The sequence below is a fragment of the Garra rufa genome, chromosome 1 (genome assembly GCF_049309525.1).
Source record: "Garra rufa chromosome 1, GarRuf1.0, whole genome shotgun sequence".
In the NCBI taxonomy this organism is placed as follows: domain Eukaryota; kingdom Metazoa; phylum Chordata; class Actinopteri; order Cypriniformes; family Cyprinidae; genus Garra; species Garra rufa.
The window spans coordinates 92,450,455-92,472,686 of NC_133361.1; the positions used below are offsets into that span (position 1 = coordinate 92,450,455).

Sequence of the window (22,232 nt, forward strand, 5' to 3'; positions counted from 1 at the left end):
GGCCCCAGTGTACTGTGATAGATTTGTATCTTGACCTGTTATTTTTATTAAGCCTGAGATCTCATGTAATAACCATTCCTGTCATTGTGTACTGTGACAGATCTGCCTCTTGACGTGTTGCTTTTGCGTATCTTGCCCTGCAATCTCTGAAGAAATCGTGGAAACATCTACGTGCCGAATTCAAAAGCCAGCTCCTTCGAGCCGGAATCGAACCAGCGACCTAAGGATAGCCAATGTATCATCTACAGTCCTCCGCTCTACCAGCTGAGCTATCGAAGGCAGGATGACAAAAGGTGGCTTAAGCAGGAAACACCAGATAGGTTTGTGGTGTCTTGGGGTACAGTGTTGCCAGATTGGAAATGTCCAAGTATCGTACCAGAAGCTCAAAATTATCGTATTTGGGAGAAAATTATCATATTTAAGTCAAACGTTCAAAATAAAGATCGGCTATTTATCTAGATGTTACAGCTATTCTCCTTTTCAGCACTCATTTTCTATACCTTATTGTAATGATAAAAACTAATTATCTTACCCGAGTCAAACGTTCAAAATACAGCTATTTATCTAGATGTTACAGCTATTTATCCTTTTCAGCACTCAATTTCTATACTTTATTTTTAAACTAACAACCTCAGTTTTGAAACAACTGACCTAAGTGCGACAGGAACGTTAACTTGTGCTCGTGAGAGAGAGCCATTCTCCACGATGATTGGTTGAGAAGACGTAAGATTGGATGCGTAACACCACGTTCACGTCTCCTCACAATCATGAAGGTAGATGTAGGATCCACACAACTACATCTTTGAGAATAGAAGCTCTATAATTACAACGACCATGGTGTCACAAAATTCAGAAATTATCGTACATTGTGGTATTATTGATCGTACATCGTACAGAGGTCAAAATTATGGTACAAATACGATAATTATCGTACGTCTGGCAACACTGTTGGGGTACAACGGTAGCTTGGCTGAATCCAGATCAGACGGTTGCAGGTTCCAATCACATCAGTTGATCTCTTCTTGACATCCATAGTATAAAGTCTACAGCCCTTTACCGTGACTGATTTGCAAATTGAATCAAAGCAATTAAGCAAGGAACGCCGACTTGTTTTCTCGACCTCGTGGCCGCGACAGAGTGCGTCTGACCCCGGATCGGGAGGTTGCGTGTTCCAATTATGTTGAGGTCAAGCGAACTGTTCTTGACTTTGTGAGTGTAAAGACTAGCGGATTTGCATAGTTTATCAAAGTGCTTTAGCATGAAACACTAAATAATTTTTCCGCTATCTTGTAGTGCAACGGTAGAGTGTCTGGCTCCAAATCACCTTGAGGTCAGACGATCTGTTTTTGATCTCCTGAGTATAAAGTCCAACATCAAGAGTGTTCCTTGAGCACCGTATATTTACTGAGTTGCATTCTGTGTCAAGGGGGTTAAGCAAAATACATCACCTCTGGGTTCAGCACCTCGTGGCGCAACGGTAGCGCGTCTGACTCCAGATCAGAAGGTTGCGTGTTCAAATCACGTCGGGGTCACGTGATTTCTTGTTGACTTCTAATGTGAAAAGAAGTCCTGTCGTTGTGTGCTGCAGTGGTTTCCAATCCCACCGCTCTGTATGTCTCCCTTATTAAACACACCTGATTAAGATCATTAGCTAGTTAGGAGAGAGCTCCATGAGCTCATCTGGGTGTGTCAGAAAAAGGAGACAGACAAAAATGCAGGGCCGCGTCTTCCAGAGTCATCGTAAGCCTAAGTTGATTGCAACTCTATTGGTTTCAATGCGTCTACGTTGTATGAAGGATTGCAACGCTTTTGGGAAACACAGCCCAGAGCAGGGGGTCACCTGCGGTGATGCACTTAAAAAAAAAAAGTCCCTTAATTAATAGCGTTTTCATTGTGTTAGAAAGACCATAAAACTGATATAACAGCTTGGATATGTTTTGTTTTTTAAAAATATTTATTCATTAGATTCATTTACATAATAATTGTCATGAAATACTTAAAAGTAAAGCACACAAATGTTCACTCTAAAAAAGTTAATGTCGGTCAAAATGTCTGGTATGATCAAGTTTACCAGACAAAATTTCATATAATTTTGGTGTTTATTATGCACTGTAACATGCATGCAAATTTTTGAGCTACATATATAGGCTAATAGGCTAGTTGACACTAGTTGATAAAATGTGTTGTTGTTATTATCATTATTATTATTTTGGTCAAACATTGGGAAATAAATTTGCGATATTATGTTTAATCGATAAGCAATTAGGAGATATATTTTGCTGAGTATGCTATTGTCCTGGAATCATGGCTGGTTTTGTCCTGTCTAAAACCGCCAGTAGGTGGGAGCCCAACCCTGTCATAAATGAAAGATTAATTTAAAACACAGATTCATAAAATGTCGCCTTTTTTTTTTTTTTTACTGGATAAATTTTTGAGCCCTCGATTTTACCGGAAATACTATGTGTAGACTGCGTGCTGAGTTTTTAACTAAACCGTCCAGTCCAGTAGAAGGCGGAATATCGTCTTTTACGTTGAATACCCATTTACGAAATGGAAGCACTAGCCGTAGTCAATGCAGTGAGAAGAAAAGTTTTATCAATCAAACGCAATTTTCATCGTGGAAACTGTAATTCTTATCATTTGAGTGTGATTGACTCATTGCTTAACAATGTCCAAAGAATCGGTCAAGATAACCCAGAGAAAAACAGTGAACTCCTTGAAAGCCTAAGGACACTACAGACAGCCATGACTTCGAGGCATCAGCAAGCGCCTTCCACCGCTGCTCCGCTCATACGAACAGGTTTATTATTGATATACTATATAGTGCACAACTTGTTTTAAAGAATACGCATGGATTTCTAAAGTAATACTTTACTGTAGAACCTAGAAGATAAATTAATTTATGTATAATGGAGAGTAATACATCCAGTGGTCGAAATGGCTACAATTCCAGGGGCGTCGTAGTTGGGTGAAAAGGGGGACTAAATTACCAGGGCCCCAAGTGGGGGGAGGGCCCCTGAGGAGTGAAATTTTATTTTCCTTTAAATATAATTTTAAGATCACAATAAATGTTGTTAACTAATGTAAATCAGTGATGCGCGGGTCAATGTATAAACAACCATAATCCGACCGACGTTTTCAACTAACGCAACTCGGACCGCAAAAAAAAAAAAAAAGAAAGAAAGAAAGAAACTATTGTACCCGACCCGCTTCCTGTCTAATATTTGCGACTGACACCAGCGATTATATGCGGCTATATGCGGTGGAGATGCGTTCACTGTCAAACATCATTTGGCATTAATTAGGTAATTTTGTCAAAATAAATGTTCTTGATTACAAGAAAAATACAGATTGTTCTTGTTGTGATTTATTTTGTCTTTCCTTTATGTCAGTGATTCTACGCGATTAAATATGATCAAGAATTATTTTATTTCGATCTACAGTGTAATAAGAGTTTAGAAAAAGATTAGCCTATAGCCATAAATAATATATATATATATATATATATATATATATATATATATATATATATAGACTACAAGCTTATTCCTTTTTTCTTAACTTTTAACTTCTTTTCAAAATTATCAAGAATATTAAATCAACTTAATAGGCTAGGTTAACGAATTTTCTTATACAAACATAATGAATGCAATTCAAAACGAAGTTTTTATAGATAAATTCAGGAATTATGAATATGACAAAATAATATTATTTTATATATATTAATTGTATAGCTATAATAGTTGTATCAAATGAATAAGGAAATTATAGTGCCTTGAATTTATTAAGTAATGTTTAATTTCGTTCGTTTCGCTCTCTGGAAATGTAAAGAAAAAATACAGTTTTTACTTGGAATTCGTTTTTAATCCCTGGTTTTAAACAAGCATATACATGAGATCATTTATATGTTATTGCTTGAATAAACGTTTAAAATAGTGCTAGAAATTTTATAATTAAGGAAATTAAACAGACCTAGGCATTTGAAAAGACATAGTGAAATGTGTCTAATAATTTCAAAAAGAAAGAGAAGCATTGGACATAATCAAAATATTCGAGACATTTATTAGGAATACCATTTTCTTAACAATTTAAGATGCTGCATGTGTTTATCAGTCTAATCGAAGTGTGCGTCTCTCCTGCGACTTTCCCAACAAAAATCCCACCCCCTCTCAGAAAATACATAAAACTGACATTACTATATGCGTTTAAAAGAAGCCTATTAAAATGGTACAATGGCATTGATCAGTTCAACGTGTTGGGAAATCGGGCATTTTGTCCCGCGTCAGCATTTATTCAACAGTTAATAGCGCTCAACATTCAAAAGGTAAATATTATTCAGCCAATAAAGTGTAGGTCTATGTATTTCATAGAAATAGTCTAGTACTATACAAACTACAAAGGTTTAATTGTCATCTTTATTTAAAACAACCATTATTTTGGATGACTCGTAACTGCGGGTAACTGTTTTGGATTTTGGATCAACCCGCGCATTACTGATGTAAATGCCTGGCGACAGGGGCGTAGCAACCGGGGGGGACGGTTTCACTTTTAGAAACAGGTGATTCTGTCCCCCGCACTTTTTTTTTGACCTAGCGCCAATATTTCCGCCCCTGGTCTCTGATTTGTTACTTAGATTTGAGTGAAGTAACATTTAGCCAATCACAGCGCGAATCTCTTGGGCGTCTGCCATGAGCTTCAAATCTTGTTGCTCTTGTAAACAGAATGTATTATCCTGTATGAACCCGCAATCGATGTACCCCCCCCCTTGTTTAAAACACAAGACCTGCCATCCTTCAGAGCACTCTCCAAAACTGTGCCTCCTCTAAAACACCCAAATACAGCGGCCGAGAGCTTACCATACTACAACAAATGCAGATAGTAAAAACACCAGCAAATCCATCAGTGACAACATGTTACAAATCACGGAAACGCTTTCCATCACTTCTTTAGTTATGTCTTGAATACAGCATTAGCTCATGGTTTGAGTAAAGATAAGTCAGTCTTACACTTTCCAAAAGTCGTATTCAAATAAAATATATTCTAGATAAGCTTTACCGAATGATTGTTGTTAAAATGGGAAGAGACTTTTAATTAGCATAAAATGTGTTTCTGGATTAATTCACCAAACATATTGATATAAAAATCAAGATGTAAATAAACAGTTTTAGAACATTTAGCCTTATTTCTGAATATGTAGATCTAAACACAAAACATGTTACATATACAGGTCCTTATCCAAAAATTAGCATATTGTGATAAAGTTCATTATTTTCTGTAATGTACTGATAAACATTAGACTTTCATATATTTTAGATTCATTACACACAACTGAAGTAGTTCAAGCCTTTTATTGTTTTAATATTGATGATTTTGGCATACAGCTCATGAAAACCCAAAATTCCTATCTCAAAAAATTAGCATATCATGAAAAGGTTCTCTAAACAAGCTATTAACCTAATCATCTGAATCAACTAATTAACTCTAAACACCTGCAAAAGATTCCTGAGGCTTTTAAAAACTCCCAGCCTGGTTCATTACTCAAAACCGCAATCATGGGTAAGACATCCGACCTGACTGCTGTCCAGAAGGCCATCATTGACAACCTCAAGCAAGAGGGTTAGACACAGAAAGAAATTTCTGAACGAATAGGCTGTTCCCATAGTGCTGTATCAAGGCACCTCAGTGGGAAGTCTGTGGGAAGGAAAAAGTGTGGCAGAAAACGCTGCACAACGAGAAGAGGTGACCGGACTCTGAGGAAGATTGTGGAGAAGGACCGATTCCAGACCTTGGGGGACCTGCGGAAGCAGTGGACTGAGTCTGGAGTAGAAACATCCATAGCCACCGTGTACAGGCGTGTGCAGGAAATGGGCTACAGGTGCCGCATTCCCCAGGTCAAGCCACTTTAGAACCAGAAACAGCGGCAGAAGTGCCTGACCTGGGCTACAGAGAAGCAGCACTGGACTGTTGCTCAAATTTTGCATGTCACTCGGAAATCAAGGTGCCAGAGTCTGGAGGAAGACTGGGGAGAGGGAAATGCCAAAATGCCTGAAGTCCAGTGTCAAGTACCCACAGTCAGTGATGGTCTGGGGTGCCATGTCAGCTGCTGGTGTTGGTCCATTGTGTTTTATCAAGGGCAGGGTCAATGCAGCTAGCTATCAGGAGATTTGAGCACTTCATGCTTCCATCTGCTGAAAAGCTTTATGGAGATGAAGATTTCATTTTTCAGCACGACCTGGCACCTGCTCACAGTGCCAAAACCACTGGTAAATGGTTTACTGACCATGGTATTACTGTGCTCAATTGGCCTGCCAACTCTCCTGACCTGAACCCCATAGAGAATCTGTGGGATATTGTGAAGAGAAAGTTGAGAGACGCAAGACCCAACACTCTGGATGAGCTTAAGGCCGCTATCGAAGCATCCTGGGCCTCCATAACACCTCAGCAGTGCCACAGGCTGATTGCCTCCATGCCACGCCACATTGAAGCAGTCATTTCTGCAAAAGGATTCCCGACCAAGTATTGAGTGCATAACTGAACATAATTATTTGAAGGTTGACTTTTTTTGTATTAAAAACACTTTTCTTTTATTGGTCGGATGAAATATGCTAATTTTTTGAGATAGGAATTTTGGGTTTTCATGAGCTGTATGCCCAAAATCATAAATATTAAAACAATAAAAGGCTTGAACTACTTCAGTTGTGTGTAATGAATCTAAAATATATGAAAGTCTAATGTTTATCAGTTAGGGCTGTCAAAATTAACGCGTTAATAGCGCGTTAACGCAAATTCATTTTAACGGCACTAATTTTATTAACGCGCGATTAACGCAGCGCGCATTTTCTGTTTGACCCACTACGTAGCCCATAGTTAAAGAAATGGATGCACAGTGTTGCCAACCTAGCGAAAAGTGTCTAGCAACAATACATAAACACATAATTGGACAAACCTAATATAGTCTCTCCGGTTTTACTGAACGAGCGCGAGGTCTCCCAATGCGCGCGCACCTCCCTCTCATTATATCTGCGTCTGCTCTGTTCAGCGAGCGGCAGTGGAGCAGCGCTTTCAGTTAAAACAGATGTTATGTTCATTCCAGTGCGTGAAGTGGGCCAGTACGCAGGCACTTCTGTATTTTATCCTTTTGCGTACTTGCACTTTTTCATGCGTACCGGCACTTCTGGCATATTTAATGAATGCAAGCAGAGTCGGTGTAAGTTAGGATTGGTGCTGTGGAGTTGATGCGTAAAGCCACATACGAGTATGCACGCGAAAACGCCGTATTATATGCACGTCAAACACATGCATAATTGCATATCATATGCACGCCAAAGTTAATTTCAGCTTATAAATAGCACGCCAAATAGAAACAGAAAGTCGTGCTAGTGCGCATTTTCATGAGACCAGGCTCTCCAATCAGTACATTATAACCAAAAAGAAGCAGGTTTTTGCGATCACATAACTTTAAATGAGTAAACTCCTAAAAAGTCAAAGGATCCTGAAGGAATTCAGACAGGAAGTTAAAAACAACGATAATAATGCAGTGAGTGACTTATGTCCAGATGCCGGTAAATGATTCTTTTCAGTGATTGAATCATGATCATAATGCAGGATTTTTTTTTTCAGTTATTATTTCATATTACTTTGGTTGTCTGATAACAAAAATACTTAATCAAAACAATGGAAACAGTTTTGTTGAGAACTTGGCTGCATCAGATTACAGTATGTGGGCACCGAGAGGCAAAGAAATGTAATAATAAATGTAGATTTTGCTTGTTCAGAAGAAGTGAAGCTGCCCTGTCCGGCAAATAATATAAACAAGCTTGTGGAAGTAAATTGCTCAGTGCAAAGAAAGAGAAGTAATGGGAACCTGGTGTTTCTATGTTCTTTTTTTCCATGTGTCTAATAGACGTGAACAAGTTATTTGAAAAAACATCTATGACATTTGAAACAAGTTAGTCTTCATGTCGAGTATGGTTTCACTGATAATAAACACATATTTGCTTAAAGCATCCATATTTGTCCATGCCAATGTTGATTAGAGTATTAAAAACTTTAAAAAGTATTAATTTAAGGTACATTTAGAACAGATAAAAATGTGCGATTAATCGCGAGTTAACTCATGACAACCATGCGATTAATCGCGATTAAAAATTTTAATCGATTGACAGCCCTATTATCAGTACATTACAGAAAATAATGAACTTTATCACAATATGCTAATTTTTGGAAAAGGACCTGTAGTTATATAAAATCAGTAATTTGCCATCTTTACGTGAAATATTTAGCATTTTTCCTGGTATCATGCTGTGATTTTTCTAAACCTATACAACCAATAAAGTACAAGATTCAACTCAAGACGTGAAAAAACACATCAGACAATCTTTATTTCAAGGTTAGTCTTTTTAAAAAAAAAAAAAAAAAAAAAAAAACAATTACTTTAACACACACATTTAATAAATATATACAAACTATATATTGTCCAATGTCAAATACTTTCAAACCTTTTAATTTAAAAAAATCTAGTACTTGTTTGATTCTCCATAAGCTGAGCAACAGCTGCGCTAAATTAAAGTGTTTGAATTTAGCTATTATATATAATATATTATTGATTTATTTATATAGTTTACAAGTGTTTCAATGCATTTTGTCTCTTTAAAGATGTTCCTCTGTTTCGAACAAAGTCCCTGTTGTTCTGAGGCGTTCGACTATGCAAGATACGTCTCTCTGCTTTTTTGCAGGAGTGACATTCCTTCAGTGTGGCGAGATGGCCCTTCAGTATATGGGTTTTGAAGTGCCTGAATACTGCTTGCTCCTCCAGTTTGGTCCAAGGCCTTTTTACAAAGCCTGTCCTGGTACACGCTGAAAAGAACCAAACAAAAACAAGATCAAATGTCGAAAAAAAGATATGAGAATATGAAAAATGTCATTATAGACTTCTTATCTGGATCTAGCCAATTATGGGTTTTGAAAAATAAACAAATAAAATTGTTTAGTGTCATTTCAAACGGTTAAAACTTTCACTTTCACTACATACCAGAAGTGTCATCTTGCTCAGGCTCATCTTCACACGAGTCTTCACTGTCACTACTGTTGTTCATTTCTGCAAATTCTACATGAGGGAGACAAATGCCATAAAATATCAAATCAGAGGCTGAATTTTATTTTGGAAAATGGGTGAACTTACCCCCATTGGTTACTCCTATGGGGCGATTTTTTTTTTTAGGGTATGTCTAAAAACTCCCAACTCATTTTCTTCTCCAACATCGCTGTTTTCCCCCAATTTTTTGTAAAGGGAGTTTGATCTTCTTTGCATGTTCCCTTTGTAAACAATGGGTCTGTACTTTTGTAGCGGTGTAGGGCGATTTTGAAGTTGGAGGAGAAAATAAGATGGGAATCTTTCGACATCATGAGTGCACAGTGCACGGCAGAGATAGACCAGACGAACATTTGATGTTAAAAAGTACATAAATGTTAATTTTTTTTTAGGAAATGACAGATCCTTCTTTCTCAGCTGGGATTGTTTAGAGTCATGTGAAGCTGCATTTGAAATGCATTTTGGACACACACAGACACCATTGAAGACCACTATATGGAGATAATTCCTGAAATGTTTTCCTCAAAAAACAATTTCTTCACGACTAAAGAAAGAAAGACATGAAAATCTTGGATGACAACGGGGTGAATAAATTATCTGTAAATATTTGTTCTGGAAGTGAACTACTCCTTTAAATATTATAAAAATGTAAATACCTTGGATTTCATCGAGAGATCGTCCTTAAAGTTCTGTAATGTTGCCTCTTTCTAATGCTAGAAGCATTGTGGAAATTTTTGCGATTGGAAGGGTTGCAGCTGGCAGTCTATAAAACTTTCGATGAACTCTTATATCATGCCCCAAAAATCAGCAAGCTGGTCCATTTCATTATTTTTAAGATTTAGTATCTGTGATGTTGTCGCCACTTGTTTTTGTAGTTGAGTTGACCTCAGGTATTCGGGATGCCTGGCTCCAGATTCCTGTGCAAACTTTTGAATACAGTCATGACCTCTGACGCCTTCTATGCGACTCACCGAAGGATCCAGCATGGCAGCAGACGCAAAGTTATCTTTCGTGTCTACACCGTGGTCTACACTGGACGCGAGCGGCGCGACAAATGACATTAGAATGCAAGTATATTTTGAAAAAAGAGCAACTTTTTGCGTTCGCTCTACATACGTCATCCGGTATAATTGAAACGATTGGCTATGAGCTACGCACAGGCGCATTTGATAGACATTCGTATCGCCCAATAAACGGCTCTGGGCATTCGTAAACCACGCCTCAAATACGAGAAAATGAACATGTGGTTCCCAGACCACGAATCATGACGAAGTCATAACGTGGTCTGGTGATAGCCAGGCTACACTTTTATCCAAAGCAACTTTAAAAAAATGACAAAAGAATCAATCAAACCAACAAAAAAGCCACAGCTTGTAGGTGCTATTATTTTTTTAACAATAATAAATAATAATAGTTATATAAATACAAAGAAAAGTAGATAGAATAGACAACAAATATAGAACACATTTGTGGTAGACTAATCCGTGTATCATTCGTCTATTCGTATTTTTTTTTTTTTTTTTTTTTTTTTTATATTGAAAGAAGAAACATGAGAAAATAGCTCAGAGAAGGCACAACAACTTGCTCTGGAAGTTAAGTTGGTTTTATTTGGCATCAATTAATACCCAATATTAATGACATAAACTCAGCAAAAACAAAGTTATGACTTCTGTGTATTAACACTATGGTCTGCACTTGACAGTGCACTTTGTCTACTGTTCTGGGCTGTGATTGTGTGGTTGTTTGATAAGAATAAGATTAAATATATTGGCAATAAACACATTAATTAATCAATACTGATCCTAGGGAGTTTTACTTAAAGTAGTCAAGACGATTTCATTTATAAGGAAGGAAAGGAAAGGAGGAAGGAAAGGGGGTGAGTGAGGCCAAGTATGGTGACCCATACAAGGAATTTGTGCTTTGCATTTAACCCATCCAAGTGCGCACACACACAGTAGTGAACACACACACACCGTGAACACACACCCGGAGCAGTGGGCAGCCACTGCTGCGGCGCCCGGGGAGCAGTTGGGGGATCGGTGCCTTGCTCAGGGGACTCACCTCAGTCGGAGAGGGTGCTGTACATTCACTCCCCCCACCTACAATCCCTGCCGGACCTGAGACTTGAACCTGCAACCTTTGGGTTACAAGTCCAAATCTCTAACCATTAGGCCACGGCTGCCCCCTATATATAATGCACATTTACATTTTTGTATTGTTCTTAAAGGAACACTCCACTTTTTTTGGAAATAGGCTCATTCTCCAACTCCCCCCCCGAGTTAATAAGTTGATTTTTACCGTTTTGAAATCCATTCAGCCGTTCTCTTGTCCTGGCGATATCACTTTTAGCATAGCTTAGCATACATCTTTGAATCCTATTAGACCAGTAGCATCACGTTCAAAAATGACCAACGAGTTTCCATATTTGTCCTATTTAAAACTTGACTCTTCTGTAGTTATATCGTGTACTAAGACCAGCGGAAATGTAAAGCAGCGGTTTTCTAGGCTGATAATATTAGGAACTACACTCCCATTCCGGCGTAATAGTCAAGGAAGTTTGCTGCTGTAACATGGCCGAAGCAGGCGCATTAATATCACACAGCGCCTGAAATTAGATCCCAGCTAGGTAACTTCCAATGTGACCGGTGCTAAGTTTGTGTAATTCCGGTTGTTGCAGCTGTCAGAGTTGCAGCTGGTAAATTGTTAGTGGCTGGGTTTACCTGCGTGATTAGCTATGGTTATGTGCATTGTAAGGGGCTGTGATAGTAAGTCGAAGACGTAATCTACTACCATCTTTCATAGAATTCCCACGAAAAAAAAGCAATTTCGACTAATGAATCAATGGCTGGCTGCTCTGAACATGGATCTCAAAACACCGTTAGAAACGATCAAGAAACGGCATGTTTGCTCCGAGGATTTTGAACCAGATGACTATTTGGATAGTTTTACCGGTACTACAGCACGGCGTCTAAAGGACACGGCGATCCCAACAATCTTCAAACTAACGTTACAGACAGGACAACAAGGAGCATCGCCCACGGCTGTAAGTGAAACATGATTAATTGCTAACGTTACCTGTGAAATGCAACCCCTGATGACTAGGTTTGGGCGAACAGTTGGCTTAGTATTTGCTATGACCAAATTCCATGTGTGATTGCAAAAGAAAGTTATTGCGAACAGTCGGTGGTGTTTTAAAGTCAGTTTTGAGTAAAAGTGTACATCATGAATGTAAGCCTGAAAAGGCAAACTGACAGTATGCATTTAAAATCTTTATATTATATAATGTAGTGGTTGCAGGAATAACTTACTCTTGCGACAGCTGGCCATTAGGTCCACTCGGCGTGTGACGTTTTTTCTAGTTTATTTTGTCAAACCGGAAAAAAATCTACTACTGCAGGATGCAGCATTGCATCCAAGTCCTCAGATATTGCGACATGCCACTTCCTCATCAGGTAGATCCACCCTTGCCATCGATGGCAATACCTGGTCCCACTCGCGACAACACAGGCACTCACTTTTAGTTGGCATGGGTTGGCAAGCCCCACCAGCGCGAATCTGCTCTCCTCATCCCTTCTGTCCAGGGCAGTTCAGACACACTTTCTTGTCTTTCGCGTACCAAAACCTTAGCTTCAGTGAATTCTGGTTCAAATTGATACGGTTCAGGATCTGCACCAAAGTAAATATCTTCTAAATCGTCTCTCACAAATGTCTCCATGGCGAGGAACGCTGTCTGTGCTGTGCATGCACGTTGGATATGTTGACGGAAGTAAACATTTGCACATGTGCTGTGTGGTATTACTGCGCCTGCTTCGGCCATGTTACGGCAGCAAACTTCCTTGACTATTACGCCGGAATGTGAGTGTAGTTCCTAATCTTATCGGCCTAGAAAACCGCATCTTTACATTTCCGCTGGTCTTAGTACGCGATATAACTACAGAAGAGTCAAGTTTTAAATAGGACAAATATGGAAACTCGTTGGTATTTTTTGAACGCGATGCTACTGGTCTAATAGGATTCAATGATTTATGCTAAGCTATGCTAAAAGTTATATTGCCAGAACAGAAGAACGGCTAAATGAATTTCAAAACAGTAAAAATCAACTTATTAACTCGGGGGGAGTTGGAGAATGAGCCTATTTCCAAAAAAAGTGGAGTGTTCCTTTAAGTTTAAAAAATTAGATGAGAATACTAATATTTAAAATCTCTTTTAAGATTTTAAGCGCCGTGGCCAGGATGAGTACCCACATAGGTTGCAATGGTATTACAATAACATTTGTATTTTGATTCTTCCTATAATAGGTCACAGATCAAAGATTTAAAAGTACACATTAAGCATCTTCATTTCATTTTGTGAAGTATTCCAATCACTAGGTGCGGCAAACCATAAAGCTTTAGTTTGTACAGACTGTGTGATGTGATTGTAAAGAATAAGGCTCAATCCCAATTCTACCCCTTACCCCTACACTTAGCCCTACCCCTCCGTTTGGTGCGTTCACGTGAAGGGGTAGGGGTATCCCATTTCTCTTTTGGTTGGAGGGGTAGGGGTAAGGGGAAGGGCCAGATAGCCCTCCAAACGAAGATTTTTCAGGACCTCACTTCAAACGAAGGGCTAAGAGAAATTTCCAACATGGCTGCTCACTCGAGCAAGCAGACTCGTAAATGTAAGTAATTTTTGACTTTAATAAGGATTTTGATGACAATGTTTCATTATATGTGTATTACCTTCAATCTTGTGTTTGCGTTTATGGTGTTGTTTTGTAAATAAACGTTTGCAAAAAAATCGCTAAAGTTTGCTAGCAGATAGCACTTATTGCACATATTACAAAATATATTTTTATGTCATATACACTTGACTGCATGTTAGAAACATGAAAGACCAGTGGCACGGCAATTTGCAACGGTGGTGTAGTGGAGGGTGTACGCAGGTATACGGTGTATACACACTTCCACTTTTTAAATCCCCTCTGATGCGCATTATTCAGTAGTGTCCTGCATTCGCCAAAATCATGGCAGTCCACCTCATCCAGTCATGTGAATAAATGTAAATATTCGCTAAAAACACCCAATAAAGGCAGTGATGATGCAGTCAGGACCGTGGAGCCGGCTTGCTTTGAAATGTATTTGATGATTGCGCCTAATGCACCTAGTCTACCGCACCAGTAATTTAAATTAGTTCATAATAATAAAAACAATACCTTACAAATAAAAAGAAGCAGATTTTTATGATCAGAAATTTCTTAAACCAGTGAACCCCTGTAAACATTTTAATCCAAGGATCCAGAAAACGAACGCGTTCAAATAGAAAGTTGAAAACAAAATTCACAAATGAAGCATATATACTAATCCAGGCACAACTACACTGATTAGCAATTTGCCGCGCATGTGATAATGCGTTGTTTGTTTTGCTTACGGCCACATGTGAATGAAAGGTACGTACACCGTACATTTGTACTTTTTGAAACATGACAACATTTTGACATCTTGGAATGAGTGATAAACATCTGCGCATGTCCTCTGACGTAACATTAGGAACTAGCGACAACCTATGATGACGTATAACAGTGTTGTAGTGGTGTCCCATTTCTTAGGGGAAATATTTTAGCCCTTCCCCTTTACACTTTGTTTCAAGGGACAAGGGGAAGGGGCGAGGGGTAGGCGAAGGGGTAGAAAATAGAATTGGGATTGGGCCTAAACCAAGCGGTTTCCTTATAATGGGCTTCTATGGGAGAGAAAACGCTTAACGTGATATTATGCACTTTATCTGTGGGATAAGGGCTCTTTCTTTTGATAGTAGTTAGTGTTTATTCCAAGTAAGGTATGACAGAAATTTGGGGTTTCCTGGTCGTTTTTTACGTTCGTTAAGCCACGTTAAGCGTTTTAGAACGTCCCGGATAAACTCTTAGTGGAAAAATGTATATCCTTTATCCAATTTGTTCCTCTTTGTGACGGAGTTCTCCTCCACGACTCTTATCAGGTCGGCAAAAGTTATTTTTGGCAAACCAGCGAGGGAAGTTGTGTAGACTCTCTCCATTTTAATTTTAAATTACCCAGCTTTCTGTTGTGTTGACATTACACAGGAAGTCTGCATACCCTGCGATTGCGTATTTCCGGTTTCTGTGAAAAAGGTCTATCAAAGGGTACCTAAGTGGGATCTAATTTTTTCCAGGAATCCAAAAAACCCATCCTACTGGCCCAGACACCCGCCAACTTATAACCCTAAAAATTCTAAACATTTGCATCTACACTCTCTGAAAAGTCTACCAGACCATCCACATCGCCCGTACCCTAGATGCCATGTTTATCCTGGCTTTCGGTTTCAGGATTTTTGGGAAGAGCTCACACGGATAATTAACACAGCCAATTCATCATCAGTAATCACACTCCCTATCCAATCAGCACGAGAAATAATCCCTGTAAATAACCAAAGCAGACCTACCTTCTTCCTCCCCCTTTTTTCAGCAATGTTCCACCACACCGTCTCCTCACCTTCAGCCCGGGCTCGGGAATTACTGCCGAGCGAGCCCGCTCCCGGACAGCATGCCAGATACGCCTAACCTTTCACTCAGTTTATGATCCGTAAGAGTGAACTTGTGAAAGAAAGACTAAATTAGATCACTATTGACATTAAAACAGAACATTTATTGATTTGTCTTTTGTTTCATCAATCTTATTAGTTTCTTTGAAATTCTTGCACTTAACTCACTCAAGGTGAGTTTAAGTAAACTGCAAAAAAATTGTAATAGATGCAATGAATAAGTACAATCCTTCAAAAATTAAGATGAAATTGGATCCCATTAAAATCCTGTAGAAATGATCATGCAGCATATTTATGCATTGTCCTAGAAGACAATTCCTAATTGGTTCCAAAACTGAAAAAAATTATTATTACAGCCTTCCACAAAGCTGCCAATGTAGGTGATAGAAGTGAGCAAGTAACTGGTGTGTGCAAATTAAATTCATGCACACTGATGTTAAAATGCTAACAGTGTCCTTTATTGTGCTTCAATCAAAAAACAGTGCACTTCCTGTGAGCTCTCCTTCCAATTCTTCATATACAAATGTGAAGTTCTTACATTGTAGACAGAGCAAACATATTGTCCATAGTCCATATTATTCCTTGCACCTTTATGCATTAAGCTCAGTCCAACACAATAGAGCTAGTTGACACTGTAAAGTGTACCATGGACAAAACACATTGCTTTAAAAAGTGAATTAGAATTTCTATCATTGTAGGAGCCCTTTATAAGATTCTTATTGGAATCCTTTCGGATTGTTTTGACAAGGGAACGTTTTGCATATTCTGAAAGGGGGTGTAAACTTTTTATCTCAATTGTAATTGTGGTTGCAACAATGTGGTTGCTAAGAAACAAAGAGGTGTAAGTCTGTAGAGTAATTTACAACAGCTTTGATTGTGGCCAATCAGAATCAAGGACTGGAATTGTCCATTCTAGACATTTTGTTTGAAACTCTGTCCATGCTAAGGGGATCTGTTAGACTTCTCTCTATTGTGAATTTTCATGTGCCTGCCAAGGCTTCCTTTTTGACTGAAACGGTTTCCACACTGTTTGCATGTGTAAGGCTTCTCTCCAGTGTGAACTCTCCTGTGAATGTAAAGGTAAACTTTACGAGTGAAACTCTTTTCACACTGTTGGCAGGTAAAAAGACTCCCTGTAATGTGAACATTCTGGTGAACTTCAAGGTTTCCACTTTCACTGCAACTCTTTCCAGGCTTTTCTCTATTGTACATTTTTATGTGACTTTCAAGTTGTCCTTGTTGCCTCATGTGAACTCTCATGTGAATGTTAAGGCATTCTTTACGATTGAAACCTTTTCCACACTGGCTGCATGTGTAAGGCTTATCTTCAGTGTGTATTCTCATGTGTCTGTTAAGGCTTCCTTTTTCAGTGAAACTTTTTCCACACTGGTTGCATGAGTAAGGCTTCTCTCCAGTGTGAATTTGTATGTGTCTGTTAAGGCATCCTTTACGAGTGAAACTCTTTCCACACTGTTTGCATGAGTAAGGCTTCTCTCCAGTGTGAATTCTCATGTGCATTTTAAGGTGTCCTTGTTGGAAACTCTTTCCACACTGTTTGCAAGAGTAAGGCTTCTCTCCGGTGTGAATCCTCATGTGCCTTTTAAGGTGTCCTCTTTCTTTGAAACTCTTTCTACACTGATAGCAAGTGAAAATACTCCTAGTTCCAGTCTTCTGAGCACTTTTTTGTTTAGAAGTCTTTTCAGACTCTAAGGAACAAAAAGATTTTTCTCCAGATACGAAATCATGAAGATTCTCAAACTGATCTTTCTCTTCAGTTTCATTTAGATCTTCTCTCTCCTCTTTCAGCGCTGTTAGATCTAAGGTGGAAAAACAAAAAGATAAAAGTTAACCCCAGTTTAATGGCACAAAGCAATTAACATCAAAACATGTAGATATGTAATGCATGTATGCTAGATCCTATACTAAGGTGTCCAGATTAAGTTGGCTGTTATACAATTAATTAAATCTAGGAAATCTATACAGACCGATCTCAATTATAATATACCAATTTTATGACTCCCAGGGAATAAAATTCAACAAATTTAGAGAGAGACTAGGAAAAAGAAAGGGGACAAACTCCGCACTCAACCGACAGATGGAAAATTCATCCCACAATAATTACTTCTGAGGTTTTATGAAGGGGGCAATTATGTTAGCCAATACTACAAGTTGGCTGTTACACTGACCTTTTAAGTGGAAAACACCCCAAAACTGACTGTCAGAGAAGCGGTGGAAAACGGTCATTAATCTCTCAAAAATCTTATTTAAATAAAATTAAATCACTCGATTTAAAGTATTTATGTCAAAAACATTAGTAATATTATAATTAAACCTCTGGAAACATTAAAAAAAAATACTAAATTTAAACTTCCAATTGAATGGGAAAAATCCTATCTGTTACCCTGCCTGAGGATTTTATTAAAGACTTTGCATTTACTCCTACGCAGCTTCAGGGAGCGGAGAACTTATCTAAACGATGAGAAGGGAACTTTGATGCTCACTTTGGGAATGTTGAACTAATAATCGAGAGAACTCACATGTTCCATCTGAGACTGGTATCTTTCTCAGGCATTACATGCAGACAAAATGAAAATTACATCGAAAATGTTCTGAAGAAGGTTCTCTTGGAATGTTCTGAAGGTTTCCTTCAGGGATACAGTGATATAAAACAATGATTTTGAAACGTACAGTTCTCTTGTTTGTTCAACAAAGTTAAAGCCTTTTGGAAAATCTATTTGTGGTGGTCAGTTTTGATATTGTGGTCATGTTAAATGATATTTGTGTCGCCACAAATTAACCAATGTATGGGGAACACCACAGAACAACCACCTGAGCCCAACTTAAGCCAACTCATCACCTTAACCTTAAGTTGGGGTAGAGTTAAATTAATGCCAAATCTTTGCCTTTTGTTTTTTGTGTACACCCCAGTTTCAGAACCACTGGTTTCTATTGTTCATATGTTAAAATACAGTACCTTGGTGTAAGTATGACCTACTGCTCCACTCTGATGCCTCCTGAACAGTGGTCATCTATTTATTTACTTGATTATATTGATATTCAACAGATATAGATCTATTTATCTGGTTATATATTTAATATATTTTGTTCCTTCTTTTTTTCCTTTTTTCTCATTTTCCTCCTTATTCCCCATTTTTAAATTACTTTATATGCACACAAGATTTAGAGCTGTGCAACTTATACATTACAATCTTACACCTCACATAATTACATCAGAGTTTAACTTCAATGTTTGTGCTTTTGTTTTCGCTTATTTTTTATTTTTTTGTCAGACTTGCTTTATATTTACAGCACTGTTTTTTTGTACTGTTTTTCTGTATGTCCTACATTGTCTTGTTCTACAAAAAATGGTAAATGAAATGATCTTACTAGAAAAACTGCATGAAAAAGTGTAACCTGTTCCATCTGTATAGTCTCAGTGAGCTTTTATGAGTTTTCACACATGCACAGTAAGGCGAATTTAACGTTTCTGACATTTCAGTGCGGATGACAATATTTTTTAGAAAATGCCTGAAAATGCGTATGTGGATAGAGAAAATAAAAAAAGCTGTTTTCAATTGTATGCGGATTAATTTAGGTGTAGCCTAAGTGTTTACTTGTTTATTTGCTTACCAAATACATTAACAAATGTAGATAGCAAGCAGAAGCCAAACATGATTACTCACATTTCAAGGTTTGCTTTGTTACTTTTGCATAAGTAGACAAAGTGCTAGAAATCAATGGTTTTATTTTTTTAGAAGCAGATACTAGGTTTGATGTTACAGAAAAAAATATAACTTTGGTTTAGGCTAATTCCATATTATTGTTAAAACTTAAATGCGCAATCTCATAATAACAAATGGCCAGTGCTAAAGTAAGATCTTCTCAGCTGTCTTTGAAGGCAGCATTAGTATTGGATCTCAACACTTCTGTCAAATGTCAAAACATTTCTACACTTGTGTGACATTATTCATAAATATCATTCAATTCTGTAGTGAATTCAGGTTTGAGAATGAAAACCAACCTGTTTGTTCCTCAATATCTTCATGTTTGACTCTAAATGCTTCTTCAATCCTTATGTTTTTACTTTCCTCTTTAATAAACCCCATCTTTGTTTGTTCCTCAGTATCTTCATGTTTGACTCTGAATGTTTCTTCAATCTTCATGTCTTCACTCTCCTCTTTAATAAAGACCATTTTTTCAAAGTGTGTCACGTGGATCTCTGTTGATTCTCCAGGAGTTTTTCTGTGGGTTTGAACACTTTGTCCTGTTTAAGATGACAATAAATAATAGAAAGAAATATCAATGCAAACTAAATCTCTGGGCGAGTCTAAATCAGCTCCTAGTTCACTAGTCAGTGCACTAGTAAGACAATCAGAGAGTTAATAGACTTCAAAAAAACTCCGTATTATAAATAAATTAATAGACTTATACTGAAGGTATAAAATATGTAGGTATTTAATCATTTATGGTATCTAATATGATACACTTTCATGAAATCATTCTCGGTTGTGATTCACTCGTTTGTGTTTGTTGTTGTCGTTTGTAGACTGCGTGCAGCTGAATCGAATCACTGAATCATTTCACAAATTATTTGATTCAAATGATTCGGATTCTCAGTTTCTCTCATCACTTCTTATCATCACACGATTGATTCATGATATAGAGAGCGAAACAAGACGCATCTTTTGTGTTATTAAAGGCTAACGTTTTCAGTAACACTAAATAAAGCATTACATTTATTTTCCATAGCTTGTAAAAAACGCTTTATTGATGCAACAATGTCCATTGGTTTAAAAACTTTAAAAGCACAAACCTTTCTTCAGGTGAACCACAACAGATGAGGAGCGCGGCGAAGCTTTATGACGTCACATCATCGGAGCAAAATAAAAGTCCCATTGGTGCACTGCTCTCTAGAATCACAAATATATCATAGAAATGTTGATTATAGAATAGAATTTTGTACTCATGATGATGTTTTTCTAAAGTTACTAACATCGTGAATATATTAATATTATTCTCTTTTTTTATGTACATTTATAAAACCTTGTTTTATATTGATAAACCTTGCCACTAAATTCACATTAAACTAGTTTATGCTGCTGTGTAACTGTTACAAGGAGGGTGTGATGACAAATTGATTGATCACTCTTTTGACTATTGTAATCAATCTCTGGCTATTTTGTTTGTTTGTTTATTTATTTATTCTTTTGGAAAGTTACTGAAACACTGTCTGGGTTTTTAGTTTTATTTTGCTATTAGGGCAAATTAGGACACAGAAATATATTTGTGTCAGTTTCTATTTACCACTACATAAGTAATTGGGTGATTAGTCAGTCTGGATGACTGCAGCGCCACACAGTAACATCTCAATCAAGATCTGATGAAGATTCCTGATCTTCTCTTCTGAGTTTACTACAGGTCTAACTTGATATTGCTGGTATTTTGTTTTCAAAATTGTAATTTCACTAAAATTATAACACTAATTATACTTTTTAATGAATGCACTTCTAGAGATTGAGTTTCTAGTAATGCAGGCACTGTAAATTTTATTTTTTGCATTTTAAAATAGCGCTCGGTCACAGTCATTTCCCCGCATTATTTTTCCTCCTTTCGGCGCTTCACACTCCAGTCCAGCGGGTGACACTAACACACAAACCTCTGTTTGCCAAACACCATTAAACCTAAGAAGAAGAAGAATTAGTTTCACTGCTCTCTGTTGTTTTGTTGTGATTCGGTTTTAGTTCAGTCTGTGAGAAATGTAGTTTCTGTAATCAGAAAAAATACAGTTTTTGAATCCAGTCAGTAAATACCTGTAATATCCTCATCCTCACAGCTGGGACTAGGTTTGGAAGCAATCAGGAATATCTGGAGAAGTATCAGCTGAACTGAGATCTGCTGCTGTGAAGATGGAGTTTGTTAAAGTGGAGAGTGAGGAGAATACGAGTGAACTAGAAACCTGGAGAATGAAACAGGAACCAGAACCTTTGGGAATAAAACAAGAGGATCCAGAACCTTTGAGAATAAAACAAGAGGAACCAGAACCTTTGAGAATAAAACGAGAGGAACCAGAACCTTTGAGAATAAAACAAGAGGAACCAGAACCTTTGGGAATAAAACAAGAGGATCCAGAACCTTTGAGAATAAAACAAGAGGAACCAGAACCTTTGAGAATAAAACAAGAGGAACCAGAACCTTTGAGAATAAAACATGAGGAACAAGGAGGTTGGTGTTTAATCTTCATTCATCTTTAATGACTGTTTGTGGTACATTATTTCAAAGTTTTATTAATACTGAGTTTCAAGCTGCTTTAGATTTAGTTAATTGTAATAGAAACAATCTTTAAAGCAGAACAGTCTGATGAAAGTATAGATGGGGCACCAAAAACACTTCCAGATCTAGTAAGAACCATTTAAATTCTGCACAGAAGTCTTGGTAACATTTTCTATGAAGCCCCTATTTATTATACATTATAATGGTATTTTTAAGGCATTGTAATGAATGCATTATTTAAAAAAAGAATGTATATGTTGTATAATCACATGAATAATCATAACAATTACAATATACTATAGTACTTGAGTATTTGAGGTTCTAACTTTTAAAATTA

The 22,232-nt window shown here is 37.5% G+C and overlaps 1 protein-coding gene and 2 non-coding genes across 3 annotated transcripts; 1 reads left to right on the plus strand and 2 right to left on the minus strand.

The window, feature by feature from the left end:
• Positions 1 to 192: 192 nt before the first annotated feature.
• trnay-gua (transfer RNA tyrosine (anticodon GUA)) lies at positions 193 to 279 on the minus strand. The gene is given in 2 exon segments: positions 193 to 228; positions 243 to 279. It is a non-coding gene; the product is annotated as a tRNA-Tyr (tRNA).
• A 1,181-nt stretch (positions 280 to 1,460) lies between these two features.
• trnaw-cca (transfer RNA tryptophan (anticodon CCA)) lies at positions 1,461 to 1,532 on the plus strand. The gene has a single exon. It is a non-coding gene; the product is annotated as a tRNA-Trp (tRNA).
• Positions 1,533 to 15,599: 14,067 nt separating this feature from the next.
• Positions 15,600 to 19,881, minus strand: LOC141340474 (uncharacterized). The gene is made up of 2 exons (XM_073845463.1): positions 19,647 to 19,881; positions 15,600 to 17,442 (listed from the first exon to the last, which is right to left on the minus strand). Exons 1-2 carry the CDS (start codon positions 19,816 to 19,818, stop codon positions 16,568 to 16,570), a joined length of 1,047 nt encoding a protein of 348 aa, XP_073701564.1. The 5' UTR covers positions 19,819 to 19,881; the 3' UTR covers positions 15,600 to 16,567.
• Positions 19,882 to 22,232: the final 2,351 nt, after the last annotated feature.

Bases quoted from the DNA above. Each gene is read 5' to 3' on its own strand.
- LOC141340474 (XM_073845463.1), bottom strand. From the start codon at position 19,818: ATGGTCTTTATTAAAGAGGAGAGTGAAGACATGAAGATTGAAGAAACA. The intron at 17,443-19,646 runs GTTGGTTTTCAT...TTTCCACCTTAG, and splicing joins AGATATTGAGGAACAAACAG to ATCTAACAGCGCTGAAAGAG.